General features: G+C 38.3%; 2 protein-coding genes across 3 annotated transcripts in view; one reads left to right on the forward strand and one right to left on the reverse strand.

Moving 5' to 3' along the window:
* Fam8a1 (family with sequence similarity 8 member A1) overlaps positions 1–6,978 on the forward strand; it is a 9,930-nt gene extending 2,952 nt beyond the window's left edge. The window contains exons 3-5 of the mRNA XM_026783017.1: positions 1,542–1,665; positions 2,612–2,751; positions 4,196–6,978. Coding sequence (XP_026638818.1) covers positions 1,542–1,665; positions 2,612–2,751; positions 4,196–4,340 — 409 coding nt within the window. The 3' untranslated portion in view covers positions 4,341–6,978. The remainder of the gene's footprint in view (positions 1–1,541; positions 1,666–2,611; positions 2,752–4,195) is intronic.
* A 2,255-nt stretch (positions 6,979–9,233) lies between these two features.
* The window catches only part of Nup153 (nucleoporin 153), a 47,339-nt gene continuing 38,535 nt past the window's right edge, over positions 9,234–18,037 (reverse strand). For both annotated transcript variants that reach the window (XM_026782995.1, XM_005355108.2), the window contains 5 exons: positions 16,592–17,455; positions 14,242–14,595; positions 12,251–12,526; positions 10,675–10,843; positions 9,234–10,361 (listed from right to left, as the gene is read on the reverse strand). In XM_026782995.1, coding sequence (XP_026638796.1) covers positions 10,277–10,361; positions 10,675–10,843; positions 12,251–12,526; positions 14,242–14,595; positions 16,592–17,455 — 1,748 coding nt within the window. In that variant the 3' untranslated portion in view covers positions 9,234–10,276. The remainder of the gene's footprint in view (positions 10,362–10,674; positions 10,844–12,250; positions 12,527–14,241; positions 14,596–16,591; positions 17,456–18,037) is intronic.

Genomic DNA, 18,037 nt, shown 5'->3' on the forward strand with positions numbered 1-18,037 from the left:
TTCTGTTCTGTTTACTCCACCCACCTATGTTCTAAGCTATGAGCCCAAGCAGTTTGTTTATTACTTAACCAATGAAATCAACAGATTGATATATGATACTCCCACATCATTAGGATAATGACTCTTATTTACTAAGCCTTTTCTTATGTGCAAGACATTGAACTTGTTTTGTTAACCTTAGTACCACCACCATGAGGTAGACACTGTGTTTATGACAAGTTAAGGCCAGAATTGGGAGAAAAGGTTTAACAGTTACAGTTGTTAAACCTTATAGAGTCCTTGTCAGGTGTTACTGTGATTCCTTCCTATCTCATCTCCTCACCCCCAACACAGCCTTTATTTTACATTTTTATTTGGAAGTCAGAAGACAATTTGGAGAACTTTACCTCTCCACTCTACTGTGGTTTCTTTTGACTGATTTCATCACACAGTTTAACAGGTGCCCAGTTTTTTTTTTAAATATTTATTTATTATGGATACAATATTCTGTTTACATATATGCCTGCAGGCTAGAAGAGGACACCAGACCCCATTACAGATGGTTGTGAGCCACCATGTGGTTGCTGGGAATCGAACTCGGGTCCTTTGAAAGAGCACGCAATGCTTTTAACCGCTGAGCCATCTCTCCAGCCCCCCAGGTGCCCAGTCTTAACACAATCTCCACACAGAGAGAAATTGGGGCCCTATCACTTGCTCCAAGGCTCTCTCCTGCCAGTCTTTTTCTAAAGTGTCTTCCATCCTCTTGGTCTGGCTGACTTCTCCCCATTCTTTATGTTGTAGGAAATGTCATTTCTGAGAAGTCTGCACAACAGTCTTCTGTGGTGCTTGTTTCCTGACACAGTTGGCATCCTAGTTTATTATTCTTTATTCTATTCTCCTTGCTAGTTAGAATCTCAGTGGAAACTGAGACGTTCAGCATTCCCTTGCTGTCGTAGTCTGCCTTCTGTTGCAGTGATAAACACCATGATCAAAAGGGTTTATATTATCTTATAGCTTGTAGTTCCACTGAGGGAAGTCAGAGCAGGAAATCAAGGCTGGAACTAAAGAAGAAGCCCTGGAGGAATGCTGTCTACTGCTTTGTTCAGCTACTTTCTTAGAGCACCCAGGACCACCTGCCTAGGGGTGGTACCACCCACAGTGTGCTAGGCCCTTCCCACATCAATCATTAATCAAGAAAATACCTCACAGACTTGCCTAAAAGCCAGTCTGATAGAGGCATTTCTCAATTGATTTCCTCTTCCCAGGTGACCCTATCTTATTTCAAGTTGACAAAACCATTGACCATCATGTCCTCAGGTCTGGCATCTTACTTGTTCTACGGTGTTCTACCACTGACGTACAAACAACCACACCTTTTGCTTTTATATACTTATTGCTATTTGTTGAATAAACTCATAGGTATTTTGTACAATTAGATGGCATGAACCCAACAGCTTAGAATTTCATTTAAAACTTATGACTTAGACTGATCAGGGGAAAATGACACAACTGACCTGGTAACTCTAACTAGTTCATCTGTCCCCAAACTCTCCTTTGTGCAGGGACATCTCTAAGTTTGCCATGCACTATATAATAGAAGAAATTGATGAAGACACATCGATGGAAGACTTGCAGAAAATGATGATTGTGGCACTTATATACAGGTTGTTAGTTTGTTTCTATGAGGTAAGCTGCCAACTGAAGCAAATACTGCTTTAATAGTGTAATTTTAGGTTTCTGCCAAGAAAAAGAATGAGAATTTCTGGAGCATCTGTACACACTTGTATTTTTTCACAATTTTTTAAATTAACATTTTTCAAGTAAAAACTTAAATTTTAGAAAAGAGACATTTAATAATTGCTTTGTTGTGTTTTTCAGTTTTGGAAATAGAATTACATTCATAAAATAGGTTAGGTCCAAAAATATACTTACAGACTGGTTATAGAAATATATTTTTACTTGTGAAACAACTTCATAAACTATGAGCCAAAAAATACAGTAGATAATTTTGATATTGAACATTTTTTAAAAACTGTAAAAATGCATTAATGACTAATTGGAGAGGGGTGGGTACTGGAGATCAAACCCAGAGCCACACATGCTAGGTAAGCCAAGCCTCTTTTCCCTTTTTAGAAATGTCTCAGAGTTCAAGGGCAGATCTTGAATGCAGTTGGGACTTCTTGAATCACAGCCTACCCAGTAATTGGGATGTCAGGCCTTGTGCCATCAGGCCAAACCTTTATTTAGTGTTTTGTATGTCAAGACAGGGCCTCATTATGTAGCCTGGCCTAATCCCAAACTTGCCAGTCATCTCTCCCCAGCCTCTGGTTGGTTAGTGGGCTTCTAGGATTCTATCTAATTGGCACATCCAGTGTAACTTTATTTTTGAGACAGGGTCTCACCCTGTAGCCCTCTCTGACTTGAACTCACTGTGCTTACCAGGCTGACTTTGAATACAAGTTTCCGATCCTACCTGCCTCTATTCCCAAGTGCTGAGACTAAAGATGTGTGCCACCATACCTGGCCCTCTGACATGACATTTTTATAAAGAATGGGGTGATTTTAATAGAAAAAAATTTAATCTTTAAAATTGATTTAGTTAATTTTCTTTAAATTGTCCTTCTTTCCTTAGATAATTTGCATATGGGGAGCAGGGGGAGCTACTCCAGGAAAGTTCCTACTAGGGCTTCGAGTTGTGACCTGTGATACATCAGTACTCATTGCTCCAAGTCGGGTTTTAGTGATTCCTTCCTCAAATGTTAGCATCACAACGTAAGTTCTTTGCTTATCTTAATCTACTTGCAAAAAGAGTACAGTTAAGTCATCTTCTACTGTATAATGATGTCAACTGTACATGGCATATTCAGAAGTGATTAAGATTCTACTACATGCTAATTTCAAGGTATCTTGAGCTTCTGGAAATGCACTGATCATTGCATTCTCAGGATCATTCATACATTCCTCAGAATGAGTTCGTTAAGTGGCACAGGATTGTGTTCAGTATTCACTAGTTACAGGTTCTATACAGTGTTTTAAAATACTGGTCTTTTTCTTCATCGTATACACTGTAATCATATGGACTTACATGGAAGTTTGTGTGTGTCTCATTGCCTTTGGCATAAATGTTCAAAATGATTCTATGAAAAGTGTCGCAATGAGAAGATACTTGGGTGTTTTCAGTGCCCTGTGCCTAGCTTTCTTCTCTGGCTCTGTGAACTACCCACCACAACCCTCTCCTGGCTCCAGCTCTTATACGTAGCACCCATAATGCCTGTAATGAGGGTGCAGTGGCAATGGAAGCTGGGGAGGCGAGTGAGCTGTGATCACTTGAATCAAACAATTTGGCTGATTCAGGGGAACTAAGACAACAAGCTCCAGAATTAGGCTAGATTTTGCTGGCATATACACATTGCCTTAGAACTTTGTGTTTTCATTCAGCTTCCCCCCCTCCCCCCAAGAGTTTGTGTAGCGCTGGCTGTCTTGGAACTCGCTCTGTAGACCAGGGTGGCCTCAAACTCACAAAGATCTGCCTGTCTCTCCCTCCTGAGTAGTGGGATTACAGGTGTTGCACCACCATTGCCCAACTCTGGCTACTACTTCTAATGAGTCAATAATGGTTACTGTTTACTGAACACTTCTCAGATACCAGGCATTTTATTAATTTAATGCAGCCTTTTGATCTCATTTTCACAGCTGTGGAGCTTTAGTAATTAGAGAATGAATGTAAAACCAACCAGTTTGGATTCAAAGTCCACACAGCCGCGGACAGGCAAAACTAACATTGTGAGGATAATTCTCCATTTTGAGCTATTACTGAAAGCTTTTAAGACTTCTAATTACTGGAGCCCATACAGGAAAATGGATAAAAGAATAGATTGTGTTTCGGATAAAATAGAAAGTAGGACTGCAGTAGCATACCCAGTTCAGAAGATTCTAGAAACCCATGGGAATATGTGACTATGGAAAAGGGATGTTCTTGTCTTCTAACAAAATAGAAAGTAGGTGTGCTGTCTCCTTGTTGATGTCCCGAGGTATTTAAAGCCATGCACGTCAAAGTTGTAGTCTTCTAGAAAGCTTTCTTTAGGAGCAGAGTAAGTAGTTTCACTGTATTGTGTGAAAGGTTTGAACTGTGTTCTGAATGTAGAGACAGCAACAAGAAACCTAGTCAGGAATGACTCATACGACCTGACGTGCTGCTTCTGCTTGCTTCCTCTAGGTCCACCATACGAGCTTTGATCAAGAATTTTTCTATTGCTTCTTTTTTCCCTGCTTTCATCACACTACTGTTTTTTCAGCATAATCGAACAGCCTATGACATTGTAGCAGGAACCATAGTGGTAAAAAGAAATGGAGTCAGATGATGCCCCAGAGCCCAGAATTCCACTCTTTGGAATAATAATGACAAGTCTAAATTATGTATTAAGGCCATCAGTATCTCTAGGTTACATTAATTGGTGATTTTAAAAATTAGAGCAGTCACTACATTGTGATGCAGGAGACTGTTCTGAAAGTGTTGACTCTACTTACCCAGGAACTTTCCAGAAGGAAAACCTATTAAATTCAAGTGTTAAATATTTGTAGGATAACAAAGCAAATGGTTTTAATCAATATAGACAAATACATACTTTAGCATTTAAGATAACCAAAATTTGCTGGAAGGACTTTCAGCTTTAAATTCTCCATTTTCTTTTGGCTTATCCTGGAGTGAAAATGTCCAGTTGTGTTTTATAAACACCTACATATAAACACCTACATAACTCCCACAACTCTTCTTAGGGAAGTTGTTTTATGTGGGCATTGAAAAAGACCATCAACTCAACATCCCACTGGCTCCATGGTAGGTATTGGAGAAAAGGGCTAGTGAGGAAGGCCTACCAGTCCCTCACGTCATACTTCCATGTTGTTCTAGAATTCACTGCAGTAGTGGTGGGATTTTATAGCTTCTTACTGCTTATGTATTTGGAGGCAAGAACTTTTGTGATGATGATGAAAATATATTGTCATATCATTTATATTTAAAAAAAAGGTAAGTTAGTGACTGCCTTCTGTGAGGGTAGAGCGGGCATGGGGATGTGATTTTTCAATGTAAATTCAGCTTAGAATTCATGTGCCCTAACATCCAACTATAAATAGGGGGGGAAAACATTCAAACATTCCCAGTGTTTGCGCTCCAGTGTTCTAAATGTACCTGTAGATTCTATTTCTGTACAAGCAAATTCCTAACTATATTCTGTACAGTTCCATGACTGTCAAAACATCAAGGTATTAAAAGAGTTCCAGTGTTTTGTAATAAATACTAGCAGCCTGTGAAATATTAGTTTTCCCATGATAAATTGTTCTCTCTAATGTAAGACAGAATATCATCTCCAGACATTATTCTAGCGTCTTTAAGCTCATTTTGAGCCTGCTAGAGATGAAATTTGGGGGAAAATATTAAAGCAAACTTTTGCGTATAGTCATTGTACTTTGCTGTTGGTGCAACATTATCGGGTTTATGTCTGTGTGCTTTTGTTGTGTCCCAGTTAGCTCGCTGTACATTTTATAGTTTAAACTTTATTCTTACTCGTTCTTCTATGTGATTTTCTCAAGAAACACTAAATTGTATTGTACAAGAGATCAATCTTTGTTCCTTGGTTTTAAAAAGCAAGAATAAGCCATGTGTTATATTATTGTATCAACTATCAGTGAGCTTTTCTTTGACATTTAAAACTGAAAAAGCATTTACTGTCTACAGACACTTTAAGAATCTAATAGCTTATTGTAAAAGTTCATAAACCATGATTTCTAAAAATAATTTTACATTAAATCCAAAAAAACCCTATTACTTGTTAAGAGCAGCACATAGAGAGGACTTGGTTGTGGCTCTGGCAAGACCTGATGGCTCTTCAAACTCTTACACTACAGATCAGGAAATTGGTACGGACACTACTTTTGCCACTGATGAGGAAATTTTAAGTTGAAATGTGCTTCATCCACCCAGATCTAGAGTATTTGATTATTGTAGTTTTTACTGAGGGTATTTTTATTTGTGCAGTAAAATAATTTCTTAGTTTAAATACTGTAATTTGCTTTGGGCAAGTTACTTAGATCCAGCTGTGGATTCAAGCTGTGCCATATAGATGGCAAGATAAAAGTATTGCTTTGCCTCTACAATAAAACCTCAAACTAAGTTCCCTTTGGGGAAGAAATCTCAAGAGTTGAAATAAAAAGGAAAAAAGGGAACCTGGCATGTTTCTTCTTCATAGGGTTGTAAAGTGGAGCTTCCTTCGCAGAACATGAGTGTATTCAATTACAGAAATACTGATTTCCTATGTCTCATGCTGAAGCTGTAAAAGGCCAGAAATGAAGATGTGTTTTTAATGAGCATGAAACCTTAGGATTGGAGTCTTGTTGATGCATTACCATCCAATCCAGACAACTGGGAAGAGATTTTAGGCAGTGAGAACGTCTCAGCCATCATTGGCTAGATCTTGTTCCACCTTCTAGGTAGGAAAACTGAGATAACTGACCATAAACACATGACAGTAGACAGTATTCTAAAGCATTGCCCAACTCCTTTTCTAGCACTGGCTTAATTCTCCCCTACTTCTCCAAGAAGGAGATCCTAAAAGTTTTAACTTTAAGTGTTTCACTTACACTACTGTTTCTGGCAAAGAGAAGGAGTTGAAATTTTACACTTGCTATTTAGAAGGTGGTGGGACAATTAAAGTTTCTCATTGTTTGAGGACAATGCCTAAATTAACAGTATTCATAAACTCCAACAAGTACTGTTTCAGCTTCTTTATTCACATAACCAAAGGCCAAAGTCCTTACTCATGCCTGGGTGAAGTTCCTCATTTCAGCTGGTATGTGCAGATTTCCTTGTAGTTCACTTTAGAAAGGCTTCCCTTGCAAACAGTATCTAATGACCCACCTATAAACAAAAGTCACCATTCTATTTTTAATGTTTGTATGTCACCAATTTGTATTTTTGTCTCAATAAATAAGTCAACAGTGTTATCTGTGTTTGTCTGTTTCTTTGACAAGTTTTCCTAAATTAAACTAATGGGGCTGGAGGGGTGCTTCAGGGAGCTACCACTTGCCTTGAATATGCAAGACCCTACACTATCTAAACACCTATGAAAAAATTATGTCTAAAAAGTTACCTGCAAATGAATGCTACTTCAGGTTAAACTTACTGGTAGGTACTTGGAGCCATTACAACAATCGGATAACTAAATTTAAACTCCATCTTAATGGGAAAAGCCTTTACAAACCAGTTCTTATGGGCCACCTTCCTCAAAAATTACATTTACTTGAATTTGGACATGTTAACTGTAAACCCACAACTCGAGGTTGACACAAGAATACTGATGCAAATTTAAGGCCACCCTGGGCTACAGTATAAGACCCTATCTTTAGAAATTAAAGGGCATGGCTGCATTGGTGGTGCAAGCCTTTAATCCTAGCACTTGGGAGGCAGATGGATCGCTGTTGTTCCAGACCGACCTGGTCTACAAGAGCTAGTTCCAGGACAGACTCAGAAGCTATAGAGAAACCCTGTCTTGAAAAAAAATTTAAAGGCATGTGTGCAAACTGTTTAATGCAGCCTGGTTGAAGTATTGCTCCAGACAATTTACTGTTCTAAGCCAATCTACAAACTGCATTTGGGGGCTACAGTGGATTTTGGAGGGGAGGGGGAATGACACAGTTCTATACTACAAATATAGTTGCTATCTAGAAGGTCTTCACCATCCTCATTTTTCAATGTTATAGCAAACAGTTTCCATTAAAGATGCTACCCTTTCTAGAACTCGTTGAATCATTCTTGGTCTTTGGAGTATATCAAGTGAGTATCTGTTCATTTACCCCCTCAATAATTTCCATTGAATTTTAAGCTTCATACAAGGCCCAAGAAGGATATGCTAACAATAAAAACAAGTTATTCCCAAGTTAAATCTTTACTACTTTGTAAAAAAAAAATCACTTTAATAAAATGCTATATTAATAAAAATTTTTTCATTATTAATTTAAAAAAAGGAATTTCAGTTGTTTGAATTATACTTTTTTCCTTAAGGCCTGAAATTATAATAACTACACGCAACCTAGCACCTAAGTGCTTAAATTGATATCCACAGACCTGACAGAGTTAGAAAAGGATTGTTATCCAAAGCCAGTCTGTCAGTCTCTGGGAATATCCCCTAAAATGTACATTTACACATCCCACTAATAATAAGCACTCTCAATCCCAGCCGGTACAATGAAGAGTTTACCATTGCTGGGCCAGAGGAGTACAGCTCCGCTGCCACCGAGACTGGTAAAGCTACATGCAGCCCAAGAATCAAAAGTCTCAAGATCTTAACAGTCTTGCAGACTCTGAAGAACCAAAAGATCCCCAATTTTCATATAAACCAGAGTTAGTAGGAATTTAGTAAACTGCTTTTTAAAGTGTGTGTAATGGGGGAGATACTAAAAGTAAAACTATTTCCTACACATTTTAGAGAAAAGGGATATGCCCTATTAAACCACTGCTTGGACCTAGATAATGCCTAAGAACTGGACTCCAAGGTCACTGTGAGGTCAGACAGGTTCCCAGTTACCTCTTCCAGCATTCACCAGACTCCAATCAAGCTTAAATCAGATAAATGTTAAGGAGAATATTAGAAAAACAAAACTCTACCCTCATATCAGTATGTGATGATAGCCTAAGCTATTTTAGTTAGAAAAACACTTTTTTCATGAGGACAAAGCATTAGAAATTCTCAATGTAAATTAAACTCAACTAACCTGAAGTGGGGCAAATTAAGCACAAACTAACAATAAATGCCAATCCTAATTACACTAAAGACAAAAGTAAGATGTGCTGGCCCAAGAGTTCTTTCCTGGACCTTAAGTGAGCAAAAAGTCTAGTCATTCAAGTAATGCAGTAAAAGGCCCATTACAATGTTATAAGCTTTCAGAATGCCTGAGACATATCTCCAAGAGTATAAGCAATGAACATTGTTTAGGTATCTAGCAGGGAAGCTAGCAATACAAACAGAAAGGGTTGTATGCTTACCTTCAACTTTTAAAGGCGTGCTTTAAAAATTAATTTAAAAATTTAATTTGTATACATACAAATTAAAGATAGCAGCAGGCAGAATGCAGGGGCTCTTCTGTAGACTGCAAACTCTGGTAACTCTTGGGCCTTGCCTGATTATACTCTTTGGGATTTCTAATCAACCACCCTTCCCACTAATATTATGTGCCTCCACTATGAGAACTGTTAGCGAAACGTGCTTCATAAAGTTTTATTGATGGCATTTATCCCATGGTTTAACATGTTAATTATACTGTAATAAACATGGCTTTAATATTAAACTTTTCCTTATTATCCAAAGTCACCACAGTCCATTTCAGTAAATATAAAAATATATGCTTAATACTTTGTACAATACTGGTTTTTGGTCCAAACAAAACTGGATCAGAAAAGCCAATAAATTCAACTTTAAGAATCCCCAATTTTTTTTTAAAGATTTCCAAATGGATTTAGGCAACTTTGAATAATGGGATTTACATAATAAAATCTGACACAAGACTAAACAAACAACAAAAATATGTCTAACACAAAATTAAAATTTCAAGTTCACAGATTTATGTTATGCCAAAAAGTACAGAAACAATATTGTATTTACAGAAGTTTCATAATAAAATAATGAAAAAGGCAAGACAGTCGATAGAATGAAAATATAGAAATAGCATATACTTATTAAATGGAGAATGAACTAGATCTAACAAGTCCTTAGCATGGACCATTCTTTAATCAGGCTTTCTCTATCAGAATTTTTCTGTGCACAATACATCCAACTCACTTCACACATACACCACCACAAACTCCGCATAGAAATCATTCATCTCAAAGTCCTCTAATCTATACAGGATTCTAATCTATACAGAATTCCCCAGATATAATTACAATTTCAATGCGTTCCATTAACGCTTTATCAACGCACATAGCGGTGCAGACAGGATCTATACAAAGCCATTCACCGTGCAGGCTCTATTCCTGGGTACAGCCAGACTATGCCAATCAGTGAATAATGTGCTGGGTCATAAAATGTTTTTGCTGAAGAATCAGTCAGTCATCAGTCTAGCTATTTTCAAAAGAGAATGAGATACGGGAATGGGACTCCCGTAAAGAAAAATGAGGGCAATTCCAAAATTAAAGAAGTCCTTGGACAGATCTGACTTCCGATAAGCCCAGCATGTAGTACAATCCAGTATCTGAAAGCAGGCACTCGCTGCTGATAAACGGTTGGGTATAACACCTTTGTGACCTTTATTTCCTGCGTCTAACAGCAGTCTTTATCTTGCGACCAGAAACTGAAGTCCCGGAAGAAGAGAACATATTTTTCCCATTTGACCTGTGAAAATAAAACATTATGATGTTACATGACGCTCAGGACAGAGAACTCATAACCACTTAACACAACCAGCAACAAAATGGGAAGAAGTGAGGAAAATGCTGTTGTTACAAGCAAACACCTTCTGCTATACCTGGCCTATAACTTGCTGCTCCTGTTTCAGATTATAATTTAATCCCCAAAATTACAATATCATAAACTGATACTAGGTAATATTTACTATTACCCTAACTATATTACTGCCTGATTTACTGCTAGAAACAGACACATCTTTACCAGTGTAAATTCTCAATGAAATAAAATCATCTCTTACCCCAATGTAAATGACGCTGGAGACTGGCTGAATGGGAAGCCCCCTGAACCTGAGGGCTGGGCTGAGGCTGCAGGCGTGCTGGGATTTGCACCAAATGTGAACACTCCTGATGGATTATTATTTGTGAAGTTGAAATTTGTAGTGCTGCTGCCAAATTGGAAAACAGAACCTATACAAATTAAGCAGAAATATCCCATTAATGACACAATATTGTTTAAGATAGACTTTGACCTAGACATATTAAACGGGAAAAATTAAGATCTTAGCAAGGCGTGATAAACGCACGCCTCTCGTCCCAGCACTCAGGATGCAGAGGGGAAAGAATCTATGTGAGTTCAAAGCCAGCCTGGGTCTAAGAGCCAGTTTCAGGTCAGCCAGGGCTGCCACAAAACAGAAATTTTAAAGTACACATGACCTAAGTACAAACTCCAGAATGATGAACCCTAACCAATAGCCAAACAAAAGTAAGATGAACCTTACAAACCAATAACAACAACAACAACAACAAAAAAAAAAAAAACTACTAAAGGACAGAATACTCAGAATTCACAAAAATAGAAAATGCATATAACCCAAATATGAGACTTACCACCCAACAGTAGCAGCATGAGAACTGGTACCCCCAGCAGGAAGTTAGCAATAAATAAATACCTTTTCAAATATAAGGTTTAACTTTCTATTCAGAGTGCACCAAGAGAAACACATATGCTCCAAGATCAATATCCTCTACTCTACAACATGCAAAATAGCATTTCCAAACAGCCAAAACTGATGCTAAGACCCAACACCAAATGAATAGGCTGCCATTCAGTGATTCACTCTGCAACAGTGACAAAACCACATTCAACAGCGCTACATGTAAAATTTAAGAGCCAAAGAAGCAAGACTGCATCCAACATGAGGCCACTTGTATAGATAAGTTACCAGGCAAAACTTTTATTTTCTAGGTGTCAGGAAACAAGAGTCCAAAGGACAGAGCAGCAATCACCATTAGAGTGAAGAGAGAGGACTGTGATCAAAATGGCCCCTGATCACATGTGTCCTCCAGTTGTCTGTACACACATGCAAATGTCCATATTAGATGACTTTCATGTTTGTAACCTTTTCATGAGCTCATATTTCAATTAGAACAATCAAAGGGTACAATTCTGAGAAAATACAGCACTAAAATACAGTGTAATAAGTTGTATTTAAAAAGCCACAAGAACTTTCGATGAGATATGAGAGGTAACTAGCAGCATTATCCAAATGCTGTGAAGCAACTAAGCACAAGTAAGGTGAAATTTCCCAAAGGAAATCAAAACACTGTTCCACTGCAGCCTACAGGAAAACAGGGTGAAACAACCCATACCTAAGTCAGAGGAAGAAATGTTTTAAATATACTTTAATGCCATCAAATGCTGTAATGTTTGTAGGTAAACATTACTTCACTATTGTGTTAAGTCTAAAACATCAGAAAATAAGATGCACATGGTTTCAAAATTAAAAAAAAAAACAAAACAACAACAACAACGACAAAAAAAAAAACAGACACCAGACTCAAAGTATAGATTCCACGAGTCATTACACAACTTACTGGAATTGGGAGCTGTCCCAGAGCCAAATGCAGACTGACTAGGCTGCTGCCCAAACACAGGAGGTTGGCTGCTGCTTGACACTGCCCCAAAAGTAGGTGGTGCTGCGGGCTGGGAACCAGCAGAAAACAACGATGTTGAAGACGATATAGAGCCAAAGCTTGGAGGGTTCGGTTGGCTGGCACCTTGACTTTGTCCAAACGTTGGGGTCTGGTTAGCACCAAATGCTGGACTGGCAGATGGTGCTGAATGTCCAGTGCCAAATACAAAGGAGGATCCTGAGCGAAAAAATAAATCAACAACATCAAGGTTTGTAGTGGGATTGCTCTTGAGAAGCTCTGCAAACCCACAAACTAATTTCAGACCACTTTACAGGCTCTTACCTCGATCACAAGCATTGAATGATTAGAACAATGACACTATTTTCTAAAACATGCACTAATGTAACAAAAACTTTAAACTCTACCTTTGCCACCAACAACCTTCTACTAGAAGAAGGGGTGTACTTAAGACGGAGTCTTACACTGTTCCTCAGGCTAGCTTGGAACTCACTTAGCAACTTAGGCTCAACAATTTTTTTTAAAATTCTTTTCATTTATTGATTTATTTAGTATGAAATATCCTGTGTGTCTGTGCACGCCAGAAGAGGGCACCAGACCTCATTACAGATAGATGGTTATGCGCCACCATGTGGTTGTCGGGAATTGAACTCAGGACCTTTGGAGGAGCAGGCAATGCTCTTAAACACTGAGCCATCTCTCAAGCCCAACAATTTCTTTCTAAAATGATCTATCTTATATGTTGGGGAATATTATTTCAAGGTGTGTTACTTTTGTTTATGCTGTGGAATATTTGTTTAATGATGTAAAGATGTGTTGCTTTTGTTTATGCTACAGTTGATTAACTGTGAAGCTGTGATCTTTAACACCTGATAGTCTCATAAAGAGCAGAACGGCCAATAAAGAGGCAGGAGCAAGGATAGTGGGGCTGGTAGGCAGAGAATATAAATAGGAGGAGAAATGAGGAAGAGGAGGAGCGAGGAGAGAACAAGGGGAGGAAGAGGTTGGGGGCCAGCCAGCCACAAAGTAAGAGTGAAAATAAGATACACAAGAAGAAAAGGAAAAAGCCCAGAAGCAAAAGGTAGTCTGGATAAGTTAAGAAAAGCTGGCAAGAAACAAGCCAAGCTAAGGCGAGGCAATTATAAGTAAAAATAAGCTTCTGTGTGATTTATTTGGGAGCTGGGAGGCACCCCAAAAGAGCAAAAAACAACTAACAACACTTTTATGTGACCTATAGGTCACTGTATGAGAATTCATATCCAATACAATCACTATCATTATCTGGCTGCATCAGAATTTGACATTTCAAAAGGCAACTTGGAAAAATTACATATTTTTCCTAAAAATCAGTTTTTTTGTTTTGATCTTTCTTTTTTGAGACAGGGTTTCTCTGTGTAGCCTTGCTGTCCTAGAACTCACTCTCTAGACCAGGCTGGCCTTAAACTCAAAGATCTACCTGCCTCTCCCTCTTGAGTGCTGGGATTAAAGGCATTCACTACCATGCCCAGCTTGAAAACATTATTCTTAAGAGTTAAATATATTCATAGGCTGGCAAGATGGCTCAGTGGTTAAGAGCACTGACTGCTCTTCCAGGACCCAGGTTCAATTCCCAGCACCCACATGGCAGCTCGCAGCTGTCTGTAACTCCAGTTCCAGAGAATCTGACATCATTATACCAATGCGCATGAAATAAAAGTTAAAAAAAGTTTAAAAGTTAAATATATTCAACCTGAACATTATTATGAACTGCATCAATATGAACTGCATTATTTCTCCACAGGTGAAAACTTACAATATTCTAGATATGGGTGACTTAGAGGCACTCAAATGCCACTTGATCAAGATTATAACCTCCAAGAATGTGCTACAACTGTCACACTTTACAGCAAAAACAATTCAACTACAAAACCTACTCTCCCCCATCACTAAGTTACCTGAAGAGCTTGATGTGGTAGCTCCAAAACTGAACCCGGAAGATGCAGTACTGTTACTGCTGGCTCCTGATCCAAACACAAATGGAGGGGCAGCTGAGCCGGTGCTGGATGTGGTGGCTGGCTTGCTATCTTGAGGAAATAACAAAGACTGAGATGTACTGGACTCTGTAGAGTTCCCGAAGGCAGAGCTGCTGACAGGATTGCTGGCCTGTCCAAACACAAAGGCTGCCACAGGAGGGTTGGAGGAAGAGGTGGAACTACCAAATATGCCACCACTGGATGAAGTGGCTGGTGCGCTGGAGCTAGAGGAACTGCTATTTAAGAAGCTAAACACTGGCTTTGCTACACCTTGATCTGTAAAACAATAATTGAGAAACAAACATAAATCCTTAAGAACAAATTGTCTAACAAAATGTTCCTATTATATAAACTAAGATTATTTTTATATAGTTTGACTCATCAAATAAACATTTATTAACACTTTGAAATGTCAAAGTGTCTACCTTTTATGATTTATGGATTTTCTCTTTAGACAAAGACCTTCAAACATTCAAATAAAAAGTCCTGTGGCTATATATATAAATTTAATAAGAAATACACGGCGCCTCACATCCAAATCTAACTTGACTTTGTATTCAGAAACCAAATCCTGATAGAAGAAACGAGGTGTACTTTTATGTGTCTGATCATACCGTTTGTCATTTTACAGCAGCAGAAATTTATCCACATGAACAAATCAACCAGTTAACCTCCTCACAATACTGACTGGACCTCAGCATTTGCTAACTCCTGCTAACTAGTGCACAATGTCACACTTGTGGCACTCTAAATTAGCAATGTACACATCTATTTCCTTGGCTGACACTGTCATCAGATTGTTAATTAGTGCCTGCATGCCATTCTCAAATTCCTTGTCCATTCACTTTTCCTACAAATTTCAGAAGTAGCTTAGCTTGACAAGATGTATAAAATCTAAGAACTGAAATGAGGCGAACAGGAGAAATACTTTTCCCCCAGGAATGGGTTCATTTTCTATGCTCAGCATTATCACCATTGTAAATTAGAACACTTAGAACATACAAGTCATGTTTATGCTGTACAACTACTGATTGTCAACTTGGAGGGAACCTTTAGATTTTTACATGGTAAACATGAATCTATAACCCAGCAAGCTTTCCTTTCCACTTTCCCAATATCTCAGAGCTCCAATGCTGCACAACATGCTATAGGTGAAGGTAAGGTCAAATCTGATCAAATGACAAGTAATTTTAATTCTGGTGTTTTTTGGTGGGGGGAGCAGCCTGTTTACAAATTTCCAACTAAATATAAAAACTGCTCAGTGGCTATGTGAATTTCTCATTTGGGGGTTAATAATTCATTGAGTGTTTCCAAATTACTTTTCAAAGGTGTTAATGAAAGTATCCAATTTACAATCTTTGCATGTCTGAAAATAGCTACATTTTGGTTTTATGTCTGATTGAATCTGGCTAGTTACAAAATGGTTCAAGATTATTGCATTTGTAGGGCACTGTTTGATGCTGGGAATAAAACCCAGGGCTTTGCCCAAGTCTTTGAGAGTATTCTCTTTACCACTGACTTCAGAGCTAGCTCAGTCATTTCCATTTTTAAGACCAGTGTCCTTTTAACTTAATTTTTAACCGAATGTGTGTAGGCATCAAATCTCTCTGAAGCTGGAGTTACAGGCAGTTCTGAGCCACCTAAAATGGGTGCTGGGATCCAAACTTGTATCCTCTTTAAAGAGCAGTATGCATAGCTCCAGCCTCAGTGTCTTATTTTACATTCAGAAAATACTCACGTCAATCTTCTAACATTTCCCTAGACCATTTAATTTCAAAGTCCCTATAAATGCAGCTGTCTGTCATTGCACTGCTCTGGGAAACCCCATTACAGTAGTCAGGCTTTCTAGATGATGTTCTTCCTACTACTCCACCGACCAGACAGCTTTACTTCAACAATCTTCTTTAGCTTTTTAATGTTTTTTTTTTACCCTCCCCCTTTCTTAGTTCTCAAAATTATCTGTTTTCTTAGAGTTTAATTATATTTACTGCCTATGTTTCTCAAATGCTTTGATTCATTATCCATGAGTGATTGTTTACAAGTGATTATACTTATAAACAAAAACTTAACATAAAATGCATCAATTTTAATTATAATGTCCAAATGATAGAAAGACATATATATAAAGTGTCCCATCTTGCACTTTCTATTACAGCTGTATTTCACAAAAATACAGCCATGGGTATTTGGTTCAATTAAAACAGAAAAGTCTGAGCTCTTTCCCTCAAGACTTCTAAACCCAACTTATAAAAAACAGTTTTTTAGTACTTACCAGTTGTAGTACTGGTTTGATTTCCAAACGAAAACGTGGGCTTGGCTAGCTGCTCCGACTCTTTCACAGATGGTTTTGCCACACTGAAACTAAATGTTGGCTTGGAAGAACTCTCATCTTTGGTTTGCTCCGAATTTCCAAAGGAAAATACTGGTTGACACTTTGGCTCCTCATTGTCAGCTTTCTTTCCAAATACCAGAGAAGTAGAAGTAACAGGTTCTTGCTGTTTCTCCTCTGTCCTTCCCAAAACAAACATTGAGGCAGACTCTACTTTACCAAAAGTGAACCCGCCTTTGGTGACAGAAGAATCTTCTTTCTTTGCTTCTGTTGTCTTGTATGTGAAAGGGGTCACCGAGACACCCTTAGTTTCTATGGGTCCAAAATTGAAGCCACTCTTGTTATCTGAGGTCACTGTGGTGTCAGTAGCAGCAGTGGGAGGGTTACTAACACCTGCACCAAAGCTAAAGCCTGCAGATGAAGACTTTGGGAGCTCCTCTTTCTTTTCTTGCTGCCCAAGAGTAGATACCCCAAACTGAAATGGAGCTGAAGAAGCTGGGTTGCTTAAGCCAGAAGTCAGTCCAAACTTAAAATGATCATTCTTGCTGTCATTTTTAATTTCTTCAGGTTTGGAATCAGAAGACACTCCAAATTTAAAATCTCCAGTTGGTTTGGAAAACTTAAAGTTTGTATTCATGGAGTTTGTAGACCCAGAGTCTGATGAAGTGCCTAATTTGAATCCTCCCTGATCTCCAAATTTAAAATTTCCAGTGCTTGTAAAAGTTTGAGAAAGTCCAGAAGAGGATGATGGGATACCAAATTTGAAGGCTGAGGGTGCTGGATTTAAAGGTGAAGATGTCCCAAAACCTTCAAAAATAGAAAACACAAAAAGACACCAAATTAATGTGCTTATCCTGAAAACCACATCATAGGACAGCTCTGAAAAGGCCTATATGCCACTTCCCTCTCTAAGAGTGAAGGTCAAGAAAGATAAGAGAATATGTGTTGGTGAGGACACTGAGAACAGCAGGTACTTCCCCATCCAGTAGCTAGAGATCAAACTATGAATGATTACAAAAAAATCGAAATCATATATCCTCTAAAACTCAGCAATTTTAGAGCTGAGATTTGTCTTATGATAAATTGAGACACACAAAATACTGTGAGGTCCAGGTAGCTTGAAGGATAAAAACCAAAAACATGGCAAAAGTAACCCTGGATAAAAACAAATGTGAAAACAAAAGGTAGGTGATATACAAACTTCCTGACAAGAAAGAAGAAAATCACAATATCTAAATGGCAGTGTTTGCTTAGGACAGGTATAAAAATAAAAAGCCCTTTTGGAAGGTAAAGCATTGCACTAGCCACTGTTACTACCTTTGGGGAAAGAGTCTGATACCAGCCTGGGCTACAGATAGAGTTCCAGGACAGGCTCCAAAGCAGAGAAAC

Source organism: Microtus ochrogaster, chromosome 16 (genome assembly GCF_000317375.1).
Source record: "Microtus ochrogaster isolate Prairie Vole_2 chromosome 16, MicOch1.0, whole genome shotgun sequence".
Classification (NCBI taxonomy): Eukaryota; Metazoa; Chordata; class Mammalia; order Rodentia; family Cricetidae; genus Microtus; species Microtus ochrogaster.